This window comes from Gekko japonicus, unplaced genomic scaffold (assembly GCF_001447785.1).
Source record: "Gekko japonicus isolate JY-2015 unplaced genomic scaffold, Gekko_japonicus_V1.1 scaffold3223, whole genome shotgun sequence".
Lineage (NCBI taxonomy): Eukaryota > Metazoa > Chordata > Lepidosauria > Squamata > Gekkonidae > Gekko > Gekko japonicus.
This window is the reverse complement of record NW_015163185.1, coordinates 28603-48610: the sequence shown is the minus strand read 5'-3', so window position 1 is coordinate 48610 and position 20008 is coordinate 28603. Positions and strand designations below refer to the sequence as shown.

Sequence of the window (20008 nt, the reverse complement as noted above, 5' to 3'; positions counted from 1 at the left end):
GAGTATAAAGTGCAATTGTATACCTTTGTAAGAACATTTTTCAGAAGTAAAGTAAAGGTTCCCTTGCTCGAAAGCCAGTCGAATCTGACTCTAGGGTTGCGGTGCTCATCTCCGTTTCAAAGCCGAAGAGCCAGCGCTGTAGAGAATACTTAATTTCAAAAATAGTTTGAGCATTAAGGTGTTAAATTTACAATGGCATCAGAACTAAATGTCTGAAGGATACCAGTGGCTGCTAGTCATGATAGTTATCTACTCCCTCCAAGTACCAAAGGCAATAATGTCTTTTTACATCAGTCGCTGGGGAGCATGGGTGAGATGTTGTTGCAGTCATCCTGTTTGTAGGCTTCCTAGAGGTAGCTGGTTGGCCACTTTGAACAAACTGCTGGACTTGATGGGCCTTTTGTCTGGTACAGAATGGTGGTTCTTATATTCCTGTAACAATTTCAAGTTCTTAAAAATAGTCTGCATCTTGTAACAGAACTTAAACATGCTTTCTAGTAAATGTTTAGGATTGAGATACCAGGATCAAAGAAAGCATAATAATAGCAGATCTGTATTTAGAATCTGCTTTGCTTCTAAAGCACAGTATAAATGAGCAGAAAGGGGGAGCTGAACCTTGTTCTGCCCCCTTTGCTCCTCCCATTTTTCTCAAAGGTGCTCCAAGACTAGAAGTTAATCCCTGTTGGGAGAAATATGGCCTTCTTCCCAAGTACTTTTAGGTGGAAAAGTTCAGCCAGGGGAAGGTTCATATCTCAGGGGAAACAGGTCTAGATGTGTGAAATTGCACTTTTTGTACCATATTTTATTGGCTTTTTTGTCTTCTGCATAACTCTGTAGTCTACATATGTACTTTTCAATGTATTTGTCATTTTAATGTACCTAAAGTAATACAAATAGATGAATGATTTGTAACTTGTCTTTTTTAAAAAAGACAAAGAAAATGAAATATTAGGGTTTTTTATTTTCATTGTCTTCAGTAGACTACTCAAATATCATCTCTTTTTTAGCCTTCCAGTATTGGCTCAATGGCTCTGACTGAGGGTGCTTTATCTCAACATGGCTTATCCAAGGTTGTTTATAGTGGATCTCATTTGCAGAGAGAGATGCTGACAGCACAAAACAGGTAACAAGCACAGTGCAGTTTTGAAAACTAAAGAATTAAAATGTAAAACACTTCAGGCACTTGTGATGAGCTATCCTTTATAATACTTTCAGTTAAAGATCTGTTGAATCTGTTGATAATATGATAAATGCTGATGGAAGATTTTCTCAGACATAGTGTGCGTGTGTGTGTTTTGTTTGCAAGTATTAAGCCTTTTGATTACTTAAATAAGATTTTTTTTACAGGTTTGAAGTACTGACATTCCTTTTGTTGCGATACAATGCTGCCTTAAGCTATATGCCTGCAGTTTCTCTTCAGTCATTATGTCAGATCTGCTCAAGGTAATTTTGTTTTGGTTGAAAGATATTGAGATTAGTAGATAAAGCAGCAATTCTATGGGAGTAAGGTCTATCAAAAATTGCAAGTAACTATGCATGAGATTGAGCAGCAAATTCAAAAACGTAGGTGTAGAATCTAGAATAGAAAATCTAGAATATGAATATACATTGAAGAGTAGAGAATACGTGAAATAATAACAATGAGAACGAGTACACAGATATCTTGGCCTTTTGGAATGAGAGATCTTTATGTGTGCACCAATGCTCCCTCTAAGCTGTGGAGTCTTGTGAGCAAAAATTCTACTTTGTGAGCTACTAGCATTAAAGTTGTGAGTGAGCGGTTTGGCTACTGCATAGATCAGTTTGCTCTGGAGCCCTCCTTCTTGAGCTAAGACAAAAATGTGTGAGCCAGAGGCTAAAAAAAGCTCACACTAACTCAGCTTAAACACTGGTGTGCACTGCCTCTTAAATACTATATTTACTGATCTTTCAGCACTCATTAGGCTAAACTTGCTTCTACCAATAACATGCCAGCCTAATGTCTTAAAAAAATTGAATTTGAGGGCAAATATGAAGCACACCTTAAAAATGAGCCGATTTTGTTGCATACATTTCTTCTCTAGTATGCAAGGAGGACCCTCTCACATTTTCAAATATAGTTATCCTTTAGATGGGAGAGCTGGTAGAAGAATTCTTGAAGCATTCTCAAATTTGAGGTATGTTGGACAGAAGAACATTTTCTTGTACATCTTTCTTTGTGGATTGTTCCGAAAGGATTTAAGAAAAAATTCTTAAGTCTGATGACCATTCACTTTGTGGTTTTTGCTTAGGAGAATGTAATATAGACAGGTGCATGATCTACTGATGTTTAATTCCCAAGTTATAGAACCTCAACAGGAAGGCACATTGTGACAGGTGAGCTTGTGTCTGCCTCATGACTTCTCATCCAGCTGAGTCCCTCCGCCATTGGCTTCAGTTACAACATACAAGCCTGCTCCAAAGCATAAGAAGCAGAAATCTAAAGCTCATGGTTCTGAGGGAAGTGGCTAGTTGCCAGGCTAGTAATGCAGTCTGCCTTCCTCCAGAGGTAAGCTTGGCTGTATTCAGCAGTGCTTCCGTTAGAGACCAAGATAAAAGATTTTCCATTTAAGTTAATCAGCCCTGACCTGGATAGCCCAGGCAAGCCCGATCTTGTCAGATCTCAAAAGCTAAGCAGGGTTGACTCTGGCAAGTACTTGGATGGGAGATCTCCTTAAAATACCAGAGGCGGGGGCAGGCTTTATTCAGCCACCTCTCTGGATATCCTCCAGGCCTCCAGTAGGGGGGGCGGGCACAAGAAGTAACCATGACTCCCAGGCGTGCGCGCGCGCGCACACACACACACACACACACACACACACACATGAAAAATACATAAAAGTACCAAAAAAATTAGATTTCCTATATGAATGCTTGTCTTCTGATGGAACTGTGATCTGTTTTGGATCCAGAACTGTAGTGGTAGCTATGATATCAAGAAGCTTTCTTGCTGAGTTTGCAAAAGAGTTCAAGCACTTTTAACCATTTCATGACTTTTGTCTGCTTCAGGTGTTTTCATCTTAGACAGTTAGCTGAACTAGTTACAGAAAAAAGTAGGCTAAGGTTGAGATTGACCTTGTATCTTGCTTTACCATATGTACCTCATATGTACCTGCAGATTAGCTCATATGTTAAGAACCAATCAGTTATCTAGATAGTGACTGTGCTAGCTAATCAGCATTCATATTGCTTATCTCTTACTATGAACCAATCGTTTTTTAAAATAGTATTACATGATTATGATAGACAAGGGTTAGAGATACAAAGTGATATTTTTCTATAAATATGTACAAATCAGATTCCTCTGGATGGACGTCGCAGAAGGTGAGATGGTTTGGTGGTAGTTTGGGTTTATTTGATTATCCCAAAAAGTGGAGAGTCAAACAGCTGAAAACTGATTTGCTTTTTAAAACTATTATTTGTTAAAAGCAATGCTAGGTACTTTGATCATTTTAGCATTTATTTTCACAGTAATTGTAGGGTTAACTTTTTCATGCATGTATTTCATTCTGTCTAGTTCACTAAAGAAATTAATTTCTTATCTCAGTAAAAGATTAAAAGTTTCCGTAGTTGTTTCTGTTTGGTTGGCTGGGTATATTCAAAGACTGAACTCAAACCCCATATTCTTTTGTATTACGAGAATTAAAGGTTGCTAATTAGTTTTTAATATGATAAATCCAAGAGAACTCTGTTGCTGAATATTTGTAGAGGCACAGCCCCTTGAAAGTATAGTTCAGATTCTCTGTTTGGATGTGGAGGGAATCTCATGCTACAGAATTACTGTGAAAATAACTGCATCAGATGTTTTTACATTACATGAAAGGTACTGTTTTCTGTACATTCATGTTGGAGGAAGGGTACTTGGTGGGTGGTTTCTCTCAGTATCAGAATGTGTTTGTTACATCAGGCCACCTTGCCAGCGTGGGGATACAGGGGCTTGCCTTGCAATGGCTTGCTTCCTTTCTCCGAGGTCGGGGACAAAGGGTGGTGCTAGGGGAACAGCAGTCCCAGAGGCATCTGCTTGAGTGTGGAGTGCCTCAGGGGGTGGTGCTGTCCCCGATGCTCTTTAACCTATATGCGTTCCCTTGCCCAGATAGTCCGGAGGTATGGGCTGGGGTACACTGATGACACTCAGCTCTATCTGATGTTGGGTGGCCGGTCAGGCTCCGGACCAGAAGATCTAGACCGGGTGTTGCGCGCCGTGGCTGGTTGGCTCAGGCTGAGTCAGCTGAAGCTGAATCTGGCGAAGACAGAGGTCCTGTGCCTGAGTCAGGGTGGTTCGGGGTTGGGGCTCCCGCTCCTGGTCTTCGATGGGGCACCATTGGTGCCTGCGTTGGGGGTTAGGAGTTTGGGAGTGCTCCTGGATCCCTCCTTGACGATGGAGACCCAGGTTGCAACCACTGGTAAGTCGGCCTTCTACCATCTTTGGCTGGTTCGGCAGTTGGCCCCCTACCTTGATTGCGACAACCTGGCTAGAGTGATCCACGTAACGGTTATCTCAAGACTAGGCTACTGCAATGCTCTCTACATGGGGCTGCCCTTGTCCCAAATCCGGAGGCTGCAGCTAGTGCAGAATGCCGCGGCCAGGTTGCTGATGGGTTTCCCTAGATGGGAGCACATCCAGCCTGTGCTGAAGGCACTGCACTGGCTGCCGATAGCGTACCGGATCCACTTCAAGGTGCTGGTACTTACCTTTAAAGCCCTATATGGCTAGGGTCCAACATACTTGAGGGACCGCCTTTCCCCATACATACCCCAGAGAGCACTATGCTTGGGGTCACAACATCGATTAGTCATCTCAGGCCCCAAGGATGCCAGGCTCGCTGCCACCAGGGCCAGAGCCTTTTCTGTGGCGGCTCCTTACTGGTGGAATGAGCTCCCAGAGGAGATCAGGGCCCTGCGGGATCTTCTGCAACACAGAGCTCTTCCACCAGGCTTTCAGCTAGGAGCTGTCACTATTACCATCAACGTCCACTATTAACACCGGTGGTGCTGGGGTGGTTGGAGCTGAAAGTGAGCTATATTAGCTTGATATGTTGGGAGACTGCTGAGTTGGGCACTTGGATGCCATACTGTACTACGCCATCTTGACTTAATGACTCTGTGAGCACTTTAATTGTAAATTGGTTTGACTGTTTTAATTGGTTTTAATTGTTTTATATGCACTTGGTAATATAAGCCGCCCTGAGCCTGCTCACTGGGAGGGCGTGATAAAAATACTATAAATAAATAAAATAAATAAATCAAAAGGATGAACAAGATTGGTGGGTTAGCAGCCTCGTTCCCTTGTAATCAGTATGTGCTTCCCCCCAGAACTCAAAACTGTTGGGAGTCATAACATTGAGAACCTTTGACACCATCTGGACGGCTCAGAAAGAGTTGGGTGTGGTTTACTTGTACATGCTGTTATCTAAAAGAATAGTCTTTTAAACGCAATTAATCATCCCATGAATTTGTATAAAAGTTATTACTTTGGAAGGATGGACAGATATCCTTGCAGGCCTTCCTTGTCGTACAGCAGATGCTTCCCTAGATGACTGGGACCTTATAGGTATCTTTTAGCAAAACCACAAACAGTACTTTTTGGAAGAAAGTGTCATTTTAATTCCCTAGATCTGTGAGCAATCAGAAGGGCTAGATCTTCCTTTGTTCTAGTTTTATATGGGAAGTAGTTGAGACCAAATGACAACCACATGTTAACTTCAGTGAACAGGGAGGGACAAGTTCTTTTATCCCATGATGAGAGTAGTAATTATAAGGGAGTGATGGCTACAACACTGGGCTAAGCCCATGCTGATTCATATGGTAGTTAGCCTAAGCAGATCAGCTTTGGTGTTATGGGTGGATTTTAAGAGTTCTTAAAACTATTTCGGGCACTCTTTATAGTGGATCTTTTATCTTGAACTCAAATGTATCTGGTTTTGCACAAGAGTGGTTAAAGAGCTGAAAGAATTAGGACAGTAATTTTCAGTATTTTTCAGATCAGGACTCATATTAACTCTAACCTATTATTTTTCACTTGCTTTTGCTATGTCTTTTTCCAATTCCTGCAACCCCCCCCCCCGTCTCACTACTTTTCCTCCTTGAAAAATGCTAAAGATTTAAAAATATCACTTGTCTCCATGCTGCAACTGTGGGTCATTTTGGATCCAGAACCACTGTGAAAATCATTGTAGCAGAGGATGATGCTTTTACATTACATTACATGGAAAGATACTCTTTTCTGTGCATTTCCATTGGTTCCACTGAATGTTTGATTTCTGCTCAGGCAAAGACAGGACAGATTTTGTTGTATCCTAGTGGCTTTAGCATAGTCAAAACCTGAATGGTTCACAGTACTAACATCAATGAGGAAAGGTCATAGTCAGTGGGTTGGATCTGGCTCATTTTCACTTGTGCTAGAGTTCTTGCACAAGTGGAATGAAAGAGACTGTGGTAGCCTCTTGCACTAATTCAGACTTATTGTATTCATACTTGCATTTCCACTTGTGCAAGATGTTTGCAACCAATTTCTGGACACTAATATATGGGGGAGGGGAGAAATACTAGGTGTTGCAAAATGGAAACTGCACTAAGTCCATTTATTTTTCTGCTTGTGCATCACAGGATCTTAGCCAATGACTGATAATGCTTGTAGCATTTCTTGTACCTATTCAGGGAAGATCTATATTTCATCATCTGTCTTCTCGTTGGGACTGCACCTGCACAGACTGACCACTGACATTTTCTTTCTAGCTTAAAAACTCCAAAGAGGGGGTGCCCCATTCCTTTCAGAGCTGGCGCATGAGTGGGATTCCTCACCCAATGTGTCAGGTGCTCCAAAAGCGGGCGTCCCCTTCCCTTAGTTCCATTTTCACTGCCGTGAGGATAGGAAGCTTTCTAATGCACTCTATTGATACTTGTCATCAGTATAAACAAAACAGACTCCAGTTTCTTTTTCAAATAATTGTTTTTCATGCCTTTGGGAGTCTATCTGGTGGGAGGTAGTCCCAACTGTAAGACGGCCTATCCCTGCCTGGTCTCTCATCATGGCGTCCAAGGACATGAAGTTGTGCTTAGAAGAGGCCCACAATGTTGGAACTTGCCCAATTTGCCAGTGGTTTACCCCAAAGGCTCAGTCGGGTAGGGCCTCTAGGCTGAAAGCCACATTGTGGTAGAAGGCTTTGTCCTCCTCAGCTCCGCCCAGAGCGATTCTGCATTTGGGTCAGCTTCTCCTGGCTCCAGCTACTGAAACCCTGTCACCTCATCTAGGCTCCTTCGATGGTTATTTTTTGGACACAGATGATGATCAACCTAGCATCCCTGCAGGACAACTGGTTCCATCAGAATCTGGACCTTCCTTATGTTGGCAACCAACAGGCCCTTCCCAGCTCTCTTACTATATGTCACCATCCTACTTGAATAGATGGGCTAGACATCACCCTCAGATTCTGGATAAGCATGACGGGAATGCAGGGAGTTACATGGAGGCCTGCTCCATGTTGGTTCCTTTTTGATCTCTGTACAATGAAGTGGAGGAAAAGGTCTCTGTAGCATCTTGTTATAGCTCTTGAGAGTGCTTCAGATCTGTCACCCAATGATACCATAGGCGATCCAACTCCAGTATCTTGTAGCAAAAACCCACGTCTCTATGGAGAGCAGATGCTGAGAATGGCGAAAGCAGTTGATATTGATTTCTCCACTTCAGACAACCGTCCAAAAGACAGGATTCTGAGTAGACTCTATTCCAACATTCCAGGAATAGTGGCTTTTCCAATCTTAGAGGGCCTTTCTGACCTCACAGTTCCAGTATGACAGAAACCAGCTTCAATCCAAGCTACACGTGTAAGATTGATAATTTTTATGGAGTAAGACAGGACTCGTGATTTTTTTGTCCATGCATCCACCACCATCCACTTTAGTCACGGAGGACATGGAGGTGCACCAACGACCTGGCCAGCACTCACCCCCAGCAGACAGAGAAATGTGCTGTCAGTACACATTGAAAAGGAAGTTTCATGCATCATCTCTTCTTAATTTCTGAGTTGCAAATTATCAGGTAATTATGGGAGGCTACCAACTTTTCCTCTGGGAGAGTCTTTCCCAGTACGCAGATAAATTACCTGACGAATCCAAGTCCCTGGCTAAACTTATTCAGTACAAGGTAATTAAGCTATCAAAATGAAATCAATGTGGGTAAGCTTGCTGTGGATGTATTAGCCAGATCTCTGGCCTCTGCTGGAGTTCTCCGGAGATGCTCATGGCTATACTCGCTGTAAGGTTGAGGATTTCCCCTTCGAGGGATCAACTCTCTTCACAATCAACTGATGAGTTCCCCTCAACTGTGAAGAAGAAGAACCACCAGACAGCCAGATTGTTGAGTGTGTTCCCCTCAGCTCTGACCCAGAGGCAACATAGCTTCTCTCAGAGGCAGCATGGCTTTGCTACCCCATTCTACAGGGGCCAGAGGCAGCACTACCAGCCTTTGTTAATGTATCCTCAACATCTGTTCCAGTCACCCGTTTTCAAAAAGGAGGCATACCCAGAGGCCGAGGCCTCCTCAACAGAATCCTCAGAGGGATCAGGGCCAACAAACAGCAATGTTCTGAGTAACCGCCCCTATAGTTGCTGTTTCCAATTAAAAGGATAGGCTGGCACAGTTTGTAGAGGCCTGGCGACAGATTAGTTCAAACACTTGGGTTTTGTCTATAATACCGGAGAGTTACAGGTTAGAATTGTTATCCCAACTCCCTTTCCCACCCGGCTTCGGCCACAGTGGATAACCCCTACCCAGAATTTAGAGTACAATTAGGGGAACTCCTTAGGAAGGGCCTAGTGGAACTGGTCAGAGGTGGGCTTCACTCCCGGGGTTTCCATTCAAGGTTTTTTCTAGTTAATAAAAAGGATGGTGGGCACAGGCCTATTTTGGATCTCAGAAAATTAACAAGTTCTTTAAAATTTCAAAGTTCAGAATGGTCTCACTTTCTTCTGTGATCAATCTCCTTGCTTTGGGTGTGTGGTTCTTGGTTCTTGATTTAAAAGATGCCTATTTTCATATTTCAATCCACCAATCTCACAGGATGTTTTTACAGTTTAGGGTTCTGAGGTGTTCCAGTACACTTCCCTCCCATTCGGTCTGACTATGGCACTCAGAGTTTTTACCAAGTGCGTAACTGTAGTGGTAGCGCATTTGCGCACACAAGGTTGCTCTGTATTCCCATATCTAAATGACTGGCTTATTGTGGCCCCCAGTCGTGACTTACCATGTCCACCTCATCATTTCCACCTGTAGCAAGTTAGGCTTAATAGTGAATTGGGTAAAGTCTTGCCTTGAACTATCTCAGTGAGTGCAGTTCATCAGGGCGTTTTTGCCTGCAGACAGAGCCAAGGGCATTAAGGCTATGGTTTCTAGCTGCATTAGAAAACAGTGGCAGCCAGTGTGGGCTAAGAGGTTATTAGGGCTAATGGCCTTGACCACTATGGTAATTCACTTAGCAAGGCTGCACATGCAGAGCTTGCATATCTGGTTTGTTAGGAAGTATAACAGACATCCCCTAAGTCTCTGCTTTTGAATACTTAGGAGGATGGTTAGGTCCCTGGTTTGGTGGCTGGTCACCCAGACCATGGATGCTTACTTAGCGGGTTGGGCTGCCCATTGTGAAGGTCTTTTGGTACAGGGCAGGTGGCCTTTGATGCAAAAAATTCCCCCCCCCCCCCGTTAATGTCCTGGAGATTTGTTTGGTGAGACTTGCCCTTACCTCCTTTTCAGATATTCTCAAGACAAGAGGGTGCTGATCCAAACGGACAACACCACAGCAGTGTACTACTTCAACAAACAGGAAGGCATGGGTTCCTGGAGGCTTTGCTTAGAGGCAGTAGCAGCATGGGAGATCGCTATTGATATTGGGACCCTGTCCAGGGCCATCTATATAGCAGGGTCTTTAAATACAGAAGCAGACAATCTGAGCAGGGTCTATGAGACCAATTACTAATGGAGAAAAGGCATCAAGATGATTTAATACCTGGGGTATCCTTGGGTGGACTTGTTTGCCACAGCTGAGTCCAACAAAGCTCCCTGGAGGGTAGCGATCCAAGTTCTCTAAGGGGCACATTCCAGATCCCCTGGTCAGGAGTGCTCTTCTGTGCATTCCCTCCTTTCCCTCTCCTGAACAGGGTTATAGGAAAAAATACTAGCCAATTGGATGGATTGTATCCTAGTATTCTGTGCATTCCCTCCTTTCCCTCTCCTGCACAGGGTTATAGGAAAAAATGCTTCCTTCTGGCCCTACCAGATCTGGTTTTTGGAGCTGCTATGCCTAGCAGGCGAGGACTGCATACCGTTTCCCCTGCCTCAGACTTGTTGATTTTCTGTCCACTACTGCCCAACGATGTAGCAAGGCTACATTTGATGGCATGGGGGATCTAACCGTAGGATGCTCCTTCTCCCAAGGGGTACGAGATAACTTGCTTCAGGCCTGTAAACCCCTCAACTCAGTATTCTTATGGTAGAAGGGGACTCAGTTTGAGTCCTGGACATCCACTAGAGTGGAATGCCTTTTTACTTGCCTGCTGTCATCTCTTTTGGAATACCTGCTCTCACTAGCACAGGATGGTTTGGCAGTATCTTCAGTTAAGGCCCACTTGGTGGCTATTGCTGCATTTCATGAGGAGGTACAAAGGACTACTGGCTCAGGGCTTTTTTAAAAGGCTGTCCAATGTCTTTCCCCCTATGCCCCATATTGTCCTACAGTGGTTGTCACCCTTAGTATTAACTAAATTGAAGAAACCTCCTTTTGAATCTGTAGCCTCCCGCTCCTTAGCATTACTCTCAAGTAAGGTAGCATTTTTAGTGGCTGTTACCTCAGCCAGAAGGGTTAGCACACTGGCAGCACTTAGAGTTGATCCGCCCTTTCTTAAGGTATTCAGTGAGCAGGTGGTGTTACACCCAAGTCTGGACTTTCTACCTAAAGTAGTTTCCAAATTCCACTGAGCATAAGAAGTGGTCCTACCAGTATTTTTCCCGAATCCAAGCTCAGAGGCAGAGAAAGCCCTACATACCATTGATGTTAGGATGGGCCATCCTTTATCATTTAGAAAGAACCAAGCCTCAGTCCAGTCTGTGTTCGGATGGGTGATGGCAGCCTTCCCTGCTACAGGGCATCCGGGGAGCCATGCCCTTTTGATATGAAAGCACATTCCACCCAAGTGCAGGGATCACCTGCCACATTTCAACAACGAGTTCCCCTTCTGGACATCTGCAGGGCTGCAACCTGGTTGACAGAGGAGACATTCATGAAGTATTATGCTCTAGATCTTCAGGCAGAAAGGAGGCAGATGTGCGAAAAGCTATTCTACAGGCGCTGTTCCAGTGAGAGACTCACCCTACCTCCTCTGGTGAGTAGCTCGCTAATGGTCCCAGTGTAGGGCTGCATGAGAAGACAGATGATGAAAACAGAGTTGCACTTATCTGTAACTGTTGTTCATCAATGTCTTTTGTGCAGACACATGTTTCCTCCCTCCTGCCCTGCTGTGAGTCTCACAGCACCTGTGGTACCATGGAAGGGGCTTGCAGCAGCTTAGTGGGAACTGAGGGAAGGGGTGCCCACCTTCAGAGTACGTAATGTGTTGGGAGGGGAATCTCACACATGCGCTAACCCTGAAAGGGTCAGGTTGCTCCCCCTTTGAAGTTTTTAAGCTAGAAAGAAAATGTCCGTGGTTGGCCTGCACAGGCACAGTCCCAATGTGTGTCTGCACAGAAGACACTGATGAACAACAGTTACAGGCAAGTGCAACTCTGTTTTCTTCACCCATTCTAAATATTTTTGGAGAATTTGTTTAATTTCTCTGTGCAAGCCCACTGTTCCTCATTGAAGATTTTAGTTATAATCCAGATAATACCTTGTATAACCTTTTTAGCCACTTGAGAAAATGTCCTTTAAATGTGCTTATAGTGAATTTTTTTGTGTGTGATTGCTATTATTGCACATAGAGTTAGTAAACAGTATGCATTGAGATGACAATTTCTTAATATTTTTATTTAGGTTTAAATAGTTTTTTCCACATTTCTCATTTTTTTCTTAAGATTGGTTCTCATTTTCTTGTCACTCAAGATACCACCTTACTAGTTTCCTTTCCAGAACTTCTGGATGTGGAGAACATTAACTTCCTTTGGATGTTAGGAAAACGTTTTATGGCCCTGGTCACATGGGCCGGATATCGCGGGGGGAAGGCGTGGCTGTTTGCCCCGCAGCGAAATAATGCGCGACTGCGTGATCAGGCGTCCCCTCGTGGTCCCGTCGAGGTCCCTTGGTTAGGGGGGAGGTGCTGATCACACGACGTGCCAAAGAAGCGGCGCGGCACGGCAAACGGGGTTGTGTTTTGTTTTTTTTAACCTGAAGTATGCGCATGCCCCGTTGGGTGCTTGTGCGCATCCCTGGAGACTTCGGGGGGAAAAAACCTTTTTGCAATGGGGCATGGGCGGGCGCCGGATGCCACCGGAAACGCGATCAGACGCCCGCCCTTGCCCCGGAGGTTCCGGAAACTAGTACCTCCGAGATACTAGTTTTTTTGCTGCGCATCTTCGGCGGGAAGCCTCGGTTGAGGCACGGGCGCTCTACGCTTCCCAGATGTGGCGGTGAGATCACGCCCGGAAAATCCACCTATCTTCCGTCTCTCTAGCGTGGCTAATGCTATGTGTGACCGGGGCATATTTACGGTAAACAGAAGATTTTAGATGAGGCCTCAGCTTTGTGTGTGTGTGAGTGTTAAACGAAGGGTAGAATAGTGGGGAAAGAACTTCTACACAACCCATTTCAAAGTGGGTTGTCCTAGGGCCAAGCTACATGTTACCTGTGACATGTCAGTGAGTGCATGTGGAGTCCCACAACAGGACAAATATGGCCCCCAATGTCCATTTCAGCTTGGGGAAAATGGTACAGGAGGGAAGGCTGAAGCCTCTCCCCCTGTGTTGCACTCCTGAGCTGAATTGGGTTCTGGCACACTTGCACCATTAGTTCCTTGACATCAGAACAGTCTGCAGAAAGTACACATTCAAGTCAACCTGAACTGTGTTATAAGTTACTTGTAGGTTGGCCCTTAGCCATAAAAGCAGGACCCATAGCTCCACTGCAGAGCCTGTTGCAAGTGCACACTGCTAGAAATAAAGCCACCTCTGTAGCTCTTTAAAGGGGAATTACATTGGAAAGCATCTGTAAAGTGGCTACACAGTGCATGGCTTTTATTCAAATACCATCATGTAGACATTAATGAATAGAAGGAGGCAGTTATGGGGGACAATGGTGTTTCAGTCTATTTTCCCTCTCAGTTCATATCAGCTTGTGTCTCCTAGTAATTCAACACACTTATTTTCTATTGTAGGAATGCATGGCAGTGAAAATCGGGTTGCACTTACCTGCAAGTAGTGGTATTTGAATAACTTTATGTAGTCACACTATTTTCTGCCTGTAGAAGTTCTTGTTGGGTGTATGGGCTTATATGAAGGAAGCTCAGTGAAGGAAGAAGGATTGTTTCCCCTCCGTTCAGTATAAAAGGCTCACCGGTAAAACAATTAGGTTAGGGGAGAGGGAAGATCTCTCACATTCTAGAGGACCCTGCAGCTGCTTGAGCACACACAACTCCCATGTGTAGTTAAACATTCATAAGAACATTGGTGTACAAGCAAGTGCAACCCTGTTGTTTTTGATGGTATCACATTTACTCCTAAAAGGAATAAATGAGACTTGTAGCTTGTGGCTTCTTAATGTCCTGACTAAAGTACTACAGTGTGTTGTACGTGAAACTCCAATGAAGATGACTTAGTCTTTAGGTAGGAAAAAAACTGGGGAAAAAGGGGGGTGGAACTCAACCCAAGGTAAGACTGCGAACCAAAAGGCTAAGCTAACAATGTATATTATAAAAGTACAAATATTTATTAGGGTCTACATATGTTAAAACATATACTGATAAAAATCTTTATCTAAGTATCAGACTTATAAAAACTTATCAAATACTAATACATATGATGGGTAAACACTTTCCTACTGAAGACCAAACGCGTTTTGGCCCCTAAGGGCCTTCCTCAGTGGTCACTATTATCAATATAGTATAGACACACATTCATAGACCTGTATACAAGATCTTTAGTACTCATATATTTAAACCAGATGTAGGGCTACCTTTGAGACTGACCCATAAACTCCAGCTGGTCCAGAATGCAGTGGTGCAGGTCCTTAACAGAACCCTGTGAACAGTAGATACCCAACCTGTGCTGCATGAGCTGCACTGGCTCCAGCTGGAGTACTGAATCAAGTTCAAGGTTCTGGTACTAATCTTTAAGGCCCTAAACAGTCTGGGACCCACGTATCTCCTGGTAAACCCCTCAAAGAGCACTGCGCTCTGCAAGCAAGAACTTACTGGTGATCCCCAGCCCAAGAGATATCCAGTTATCCTCGACCAGAGCCAGGGCATTTTCAGCCCTGGCTTCAACCTGGTGTAACTCTCTGCTGAACAGCATCCATGCCCTGCAGGACTTAATGCAGTTTGCCAGGCATTTGGTTGAGGACAGTGATGGTTCCCATCTGTCTGGTGCTCCTGTTTCTTACCCCCCCCCCCGGCAAGATGGTGGTGCAATCTGAATTTTGCTAGTGCCATCAAATTAAGCTAATTGCTGTTGTATTTCTTATTATTTTAACTATGAATTTAATTTATGAATATGATTCTGCTGTTGTACACAGCCCTGAGCCTTGTCCTACAGGGGAGGGTGGTCTAGAAATCCAATTTAATAAATAAATAGATGGACCTACTGATTAGGTACACTGTCAGTTCGATTCTTTAGCTTAAAATAGAGCATCTTGTAGATTTCTGATCTTTATGCTTTTAAATGTACATTATGCTTATTATTATGCCATATAAAATTAACAATACTGATGCTGATTTTGTTTTTTCAGGATCTGTGTTTGTGGGTATCCTCGGCAGCAAGTGAGGAAATACAAAGGCATGAATAACAGGATTCCAATTTCTTCTGAATTCATGGTGCAAATGCTAACTGGAATTTATTATGCTTTGTAAGTTCAGGAAATGTATATATGGTGTACATACAAATGTAATGGTCCGTTTCTGGGATGGATGGCATGTTATACAGATGTACCATTTACAAATGTGTGCATCAGCTGTAATGTTTTTCAGCCCTGTCTAGGAACCCAAGCTGTACATATATGCTACTGCAAAGGATAATTGATCTCAGTTGCTGGCAATAATGTTGCTCTCTCTAAATGACATGTTCTTAGGCAGGGCTCTAGTCGGGGGGGAGCTCTCAGGTACGGAGCTCCGGAAGAGAACCTCTAGGGGGCGGGGCGGTCACGTGGTGAAGCCCCGCCCCCTTCTTTACCCCGCCCTCTGCTTCGATCCTCATTCCGTTTGGGAATGAGGATGAAGCAGGAGGGTAAGTAGCCGGGCCTTCTGACACACTTCCGGTGATGTCAGGGGGTGTGGCCTTCTGTCACTTCCGGTGATGTCAGGGGGCGTGGCATATGCAAATAAGTTATGCTAATGAGTTATGCTAATGAGCTCCGGCAGCTCTTTTTCTACAACAAGACCCCTGTTCTTAGGGCTTAATGAGATTAGAGTCAGGAGGCTGTGTGTATGAAGCTCGCAACATGCTTTTTTTTTCCTTTTAAACATCTCATTCATGAGACCCTAGTTTGGATTGTGAAAATTGCCCTGTCTCTTTTCTGTTATTTTTAGTCCTTTTCCCTGCACTTGCTGTTTTCCCTTCCTGAAATGAGCCCACATGACTACAGTCATACAGGTTTGATGTGGGGCCTTGGTTTCTCTCCTCAAGGGGCAAATAGCTCTATGGGGTTGTTTTACAGAGAAAGATGGTAAACTTTAAAAGCCAAATGATAACACATAGTTGCTAGTTACATTGAAACCTGAAAAATATTATTATTGATGTGTATTATAACAAAGAATTTATTTATTTATTTAATTAGATTTATACTCCGCCCTCCCTGCCGAAGAAATCCTTATGGCTACATATTGCTTATAGTGCCTATAAACTGTATAAACATTGGCTCCATCCCTGTGATTAGGAGTGCTCATGCCTATCAAAGGAATAGATGCTGTATAAATACAGCTTGTATATCCATGGTGTCTATGAGCAGTAAATGACAATAGGTTTGTGAGAAAGGGGCAGGATCAGTGTTTGCACTTGACCTTCCATGACTACATTGTGTGAACAGGGCAAGAGTATCCTACTCGTACCTGTTGTATCTTCTAGGCAAATTTTATTTTGCCTGTTGAGAGAGATAAGAGTTCATGGCTTGGATCCAGACTGTGGATTCAAGGACTTCTGCCATGGAATCTCCTCCTGGGCAACCTGAAATGTCCCCTGAAATCCTGTTCCTGGGGGTTCTCTTTTCCCCACAAATAGGACTAGGGGGGATCATTTTAACCTGCTGCAGGAGGGGGCAGGTGGAAAAACTGCTACATGGGTAGAGTCCTTGCACCTGCAGAAAATGTCAGTCTGGATCCAAACCCCTGTGCCAGGGCTCTGCAGCTATGGGGACAGGAGCTTGGAATTGGAAGATTCCTGGTTCTTCCAGGAGGGGAAGGGACAGTAAATCAGGGTTCCTGTCATCTGTTTATGAATGGGGACAAATGTCTGCTGTAAGTTTCTGCAGAAACAAACTGTCTTGTTTCTTCTTAGTGATGGAATATCATTGGTGTTTCTTGTAAGGTTCGGTGGAGGGTAAGGGAATACACACTTGAGTGTGGTGAATTTTGTATGCCGTGATAAATCTTTGGAGGAAAATTTCGCAGGCTGACTTGAAAGGCTGACTTGAAATACAGTAACTTAAAGCTGCCCAGAGTTCATGGCTGAGATTTGAACCAGCTTATACCCATAACAACTATGCTGCTGCTTTATTTTGCTGTAATTATCCATCTGTTTTGCATAACTACACATTGGGGATATATATACGGAATAGCTGCCTATGCTGAATCACAGCTTGAAGGACTGATTACGTACCACTGGGCAAGACAAAAACTAATTGTCCTTAGCTTGAAGAAATGATTCTTTTCATGTTCCAAAACATAAAAGAGGAGCAATTCTACATTTTTGTTACTCGGCTGTTCTTATTGATAACTGTGCCTATTGTTAATCTTGATAGCTCAGCCTTTCTTACTCTTCTTAAATAACAAATGAGAAACTTATAGATTTTAAAATTGATTACATCCATTATTTCATGCATTTATGTTAACTGATTTCACCAGATTTGACCTACTGATGAATAAATTGTTTCCCTGAGATGATTAATCAATAATCATGATTCCTTGCAGTTAATAATCAGTTTTGATGTATGTATTTTACCTTCAAGTTATAATGGAGAATGGGACCTGGCTCGAAAAGCAATGGATGACATTTTATACAGAGCACAACTGGAGCTATATCCAGAACCGCTATTGGTAGGTGCTTGGGGTCAGATTCTTCTAACAACTGAGAAAAATAGTAAATAAAACAAAGGCATAATGTGTGCATTTCAAGCATATAATTATCAGGCAGACTCTGATGTGTGGCAGAAGGAATGATGATAAAAAGGTTTCCCTTGCTACTCTTGAGAATCCAGCAGTCACTGTGAAAGTCTATGTTGCACATTGGTTACAGCAGAGTGTGTTTCTACGAGTTATTTTTGTTTTTCTGGGGTACAGCTGTAAGTGCAGTGTAAATCACCAAAAGTTTGACTAAAGACCAGGAACAGTACATACTCTGGTAAATGATAATGCTACAGCATTGCCTCCAAGTCTCTGAATAACTAGTCTGTCCCAAGTATCAAAAGCTGTTGTTTTGACATGGGAGAGTTTTGGGAGCATGCAGAAATAATATCAGAAACTAATATTTGTGTGTACATCACAGCTGAAGGAGGGAAAATTCTGTCAGATAAGTGGGTTGCTCCAAAGTTAAAGCCGTAATTGTGAAAAGATGTTAAATTGTTACCCATATAGAAAATCCCTACTGGATCAGACCAAGGGTCCATCTTGTCTAGTATCCTGTTTCTTACAGTGGCCAAACAGGTGCTCACAGAAGGCCTACAAGCAGAGCAGGAAAGCCAGAGCCTCCCCCATCTCTTCCCTTCTAGCAACTGATATTCAGAGGAGGGCCATTTAGGTCCATTAATGACAACTAGATTAGCTTTAAAAAGAGGTTAGACAAATTCAGGAAATAAAGGAATTATAGCTAAGTGATCATCACAGTATCTTGAGGCAGTAAATTTCATAAGCATTTATGAAGTATTTTTTGTCCTAAATCTATTACCCATCATTTTAATCAATTCTAGTATTGTGTATTTTACTGTCCACCTTCTCCACATTAAGCACCGTCCTGTAAAATTCTCTGGCCCTCATCCCCCCCTCTTTTTCATGTTTCCTTGTTGGGAAGGTGCTCCAAATGCTTGATACTTTGGTTGCCATTTTCTGTACCTTTTCTAGCTATATAATTTATCCTTTTTTAATATGGGGTGACCAGAATTGTACAGTGTTCCAAATGCAGTCAGCCTACTGCTCTACAGTGAACTGTCATTTTCATTGAACTATCCACTGTGATCCCAAGATAGTTCCTGGTCACTGGCAGTTCAGACCCCATCAGCGTATATGCAAAGTAAGGGGAGTTTTTTGCTCTCAGCATATATTATTTTATACTTTTTGAACTTTGTTTGCTACATCGTTACCCACTTGCCCAATGTGGAGAGATCCTCTATCTCTCTCTCCCCCCCCCCCCCCCGGTTTTACCATCCTGAATAATTTGGTGTCATCTGCAATATGCTGCCTACCCTGCTCCAGATTTATTTATGAATGAATTCTATAGCACTATTCCGTATATAAATTTCTAAGGAACACCATTTTGTTTGAAATTCTGTCCACATTCTCTCCCCCTACCCCTTTAGGTTGCTAATGCAATAAAAGCTTCATTGCCTCAAGGTGCCATAAAATCTAATAAAGAAGGAACAAAATGCATTCAGGTTGAAATTACACCTACCGCATCTAGAATATCAAGAAATGCAGTGACTAGTATGTCAATTCGAGGACATAGATGGAAAAGGCATGGTAAGTGATGCACTGGTTTAAATTACAATTTAATTCTAAAGGCTGACATTTTTAAGCCCACTGAGTACTTACCACATTCTGTGGTACAACCAGAATGTCACTAAGTTATCTATTGAACTGTGACTGCTAAAATGTTCAGTTTTCTTTAATGCTCATAGTCCATACTCTTGCATGTGAGTAACCACCTAATCTTCTTCGTGGTCTCTGTGCATAACAGAATTTTCTGTTCAAGTTAAGTAGCAAAATATTAGCATGGATTTCCAAAATAGCAATATAAATTGGTTCTGATAAGTGATTCCATTAGAGTAGCCATATTAGTTTATTGTAGTCTATTATAGCAAAGTAAAAACACAGTGACTCCTTAAAGACTAAAAATGTTGATTTTCTTTCCATTGCATCTGAGGAAATGAATTCTGGCTCACAAAAGCTTATGGTGCAATAAATGTTACACTTTTAGGTGTCACTGGGCTTCTGTGGGTTTTGTTTGTCCCCCCCCCCAAAGGGTGGCCATGTTAGTTTATTACAAGAAAACACGAAAATCTTGGGACACCTTAATGGTGTTATTCGTAGGATGTATATTGGACTCAGAAATATAAAGGGTGTGCATAGCCACGTAAGCAATAAGCATGGTCACGAGTTAACTGTACTTGCCATAAATGTGCCATAAATGTTTAGTGAAAACTTCATTCTGGCATAAATTCTCATGGACACACTTCCTTGTACTCCTGTATATACTTCTATAAACTTCTGTAAGAAGATAACACTAGCCTATCTCAATATTGCAGATAGGGATTAAGGTCACTTGTAGCTAAGGAAAGTTTTGTCACAACAACATGTATTAGTCTTCAAACTGTCTACACAAAATTTTATGAGGGTAGCATTTTGCCTAGAACCTTCAACATCTTCATGAAAA

General features: G+C 42.9%; 1 protein-coding gene across 1 annotated transcript in view; it reads left to right on the top strand.

The window, feature by feature from the left end:
* The window catches only part of FAM126A (family with sequence similarity 126 member A), a 67671-nt gene that overhangs the window by 30096 nt on the left and 17567 nt on the right, over positions 1-20008 (top strand). The window contains exons 6-10 of the mRNA XM_015407115.1: positions 1008-1123; positions 1348-1443; positions 14943-15059; positions 17373-17460; positions 18936-19095. Of these exons, the coding sequence (XP_015262601.1) occupies positions 1008-1123; positions 1348-1443; positions 14943-15059; positions 17373-17460; positions 18936-19095 (577 nt within the window). The remainder of the gene's footprint in view (positions 1-1007; positions 1124-1347; positions 1444-14942; positions 15060-17372; positions 17461-18935; positions 19096-20008) is intronic.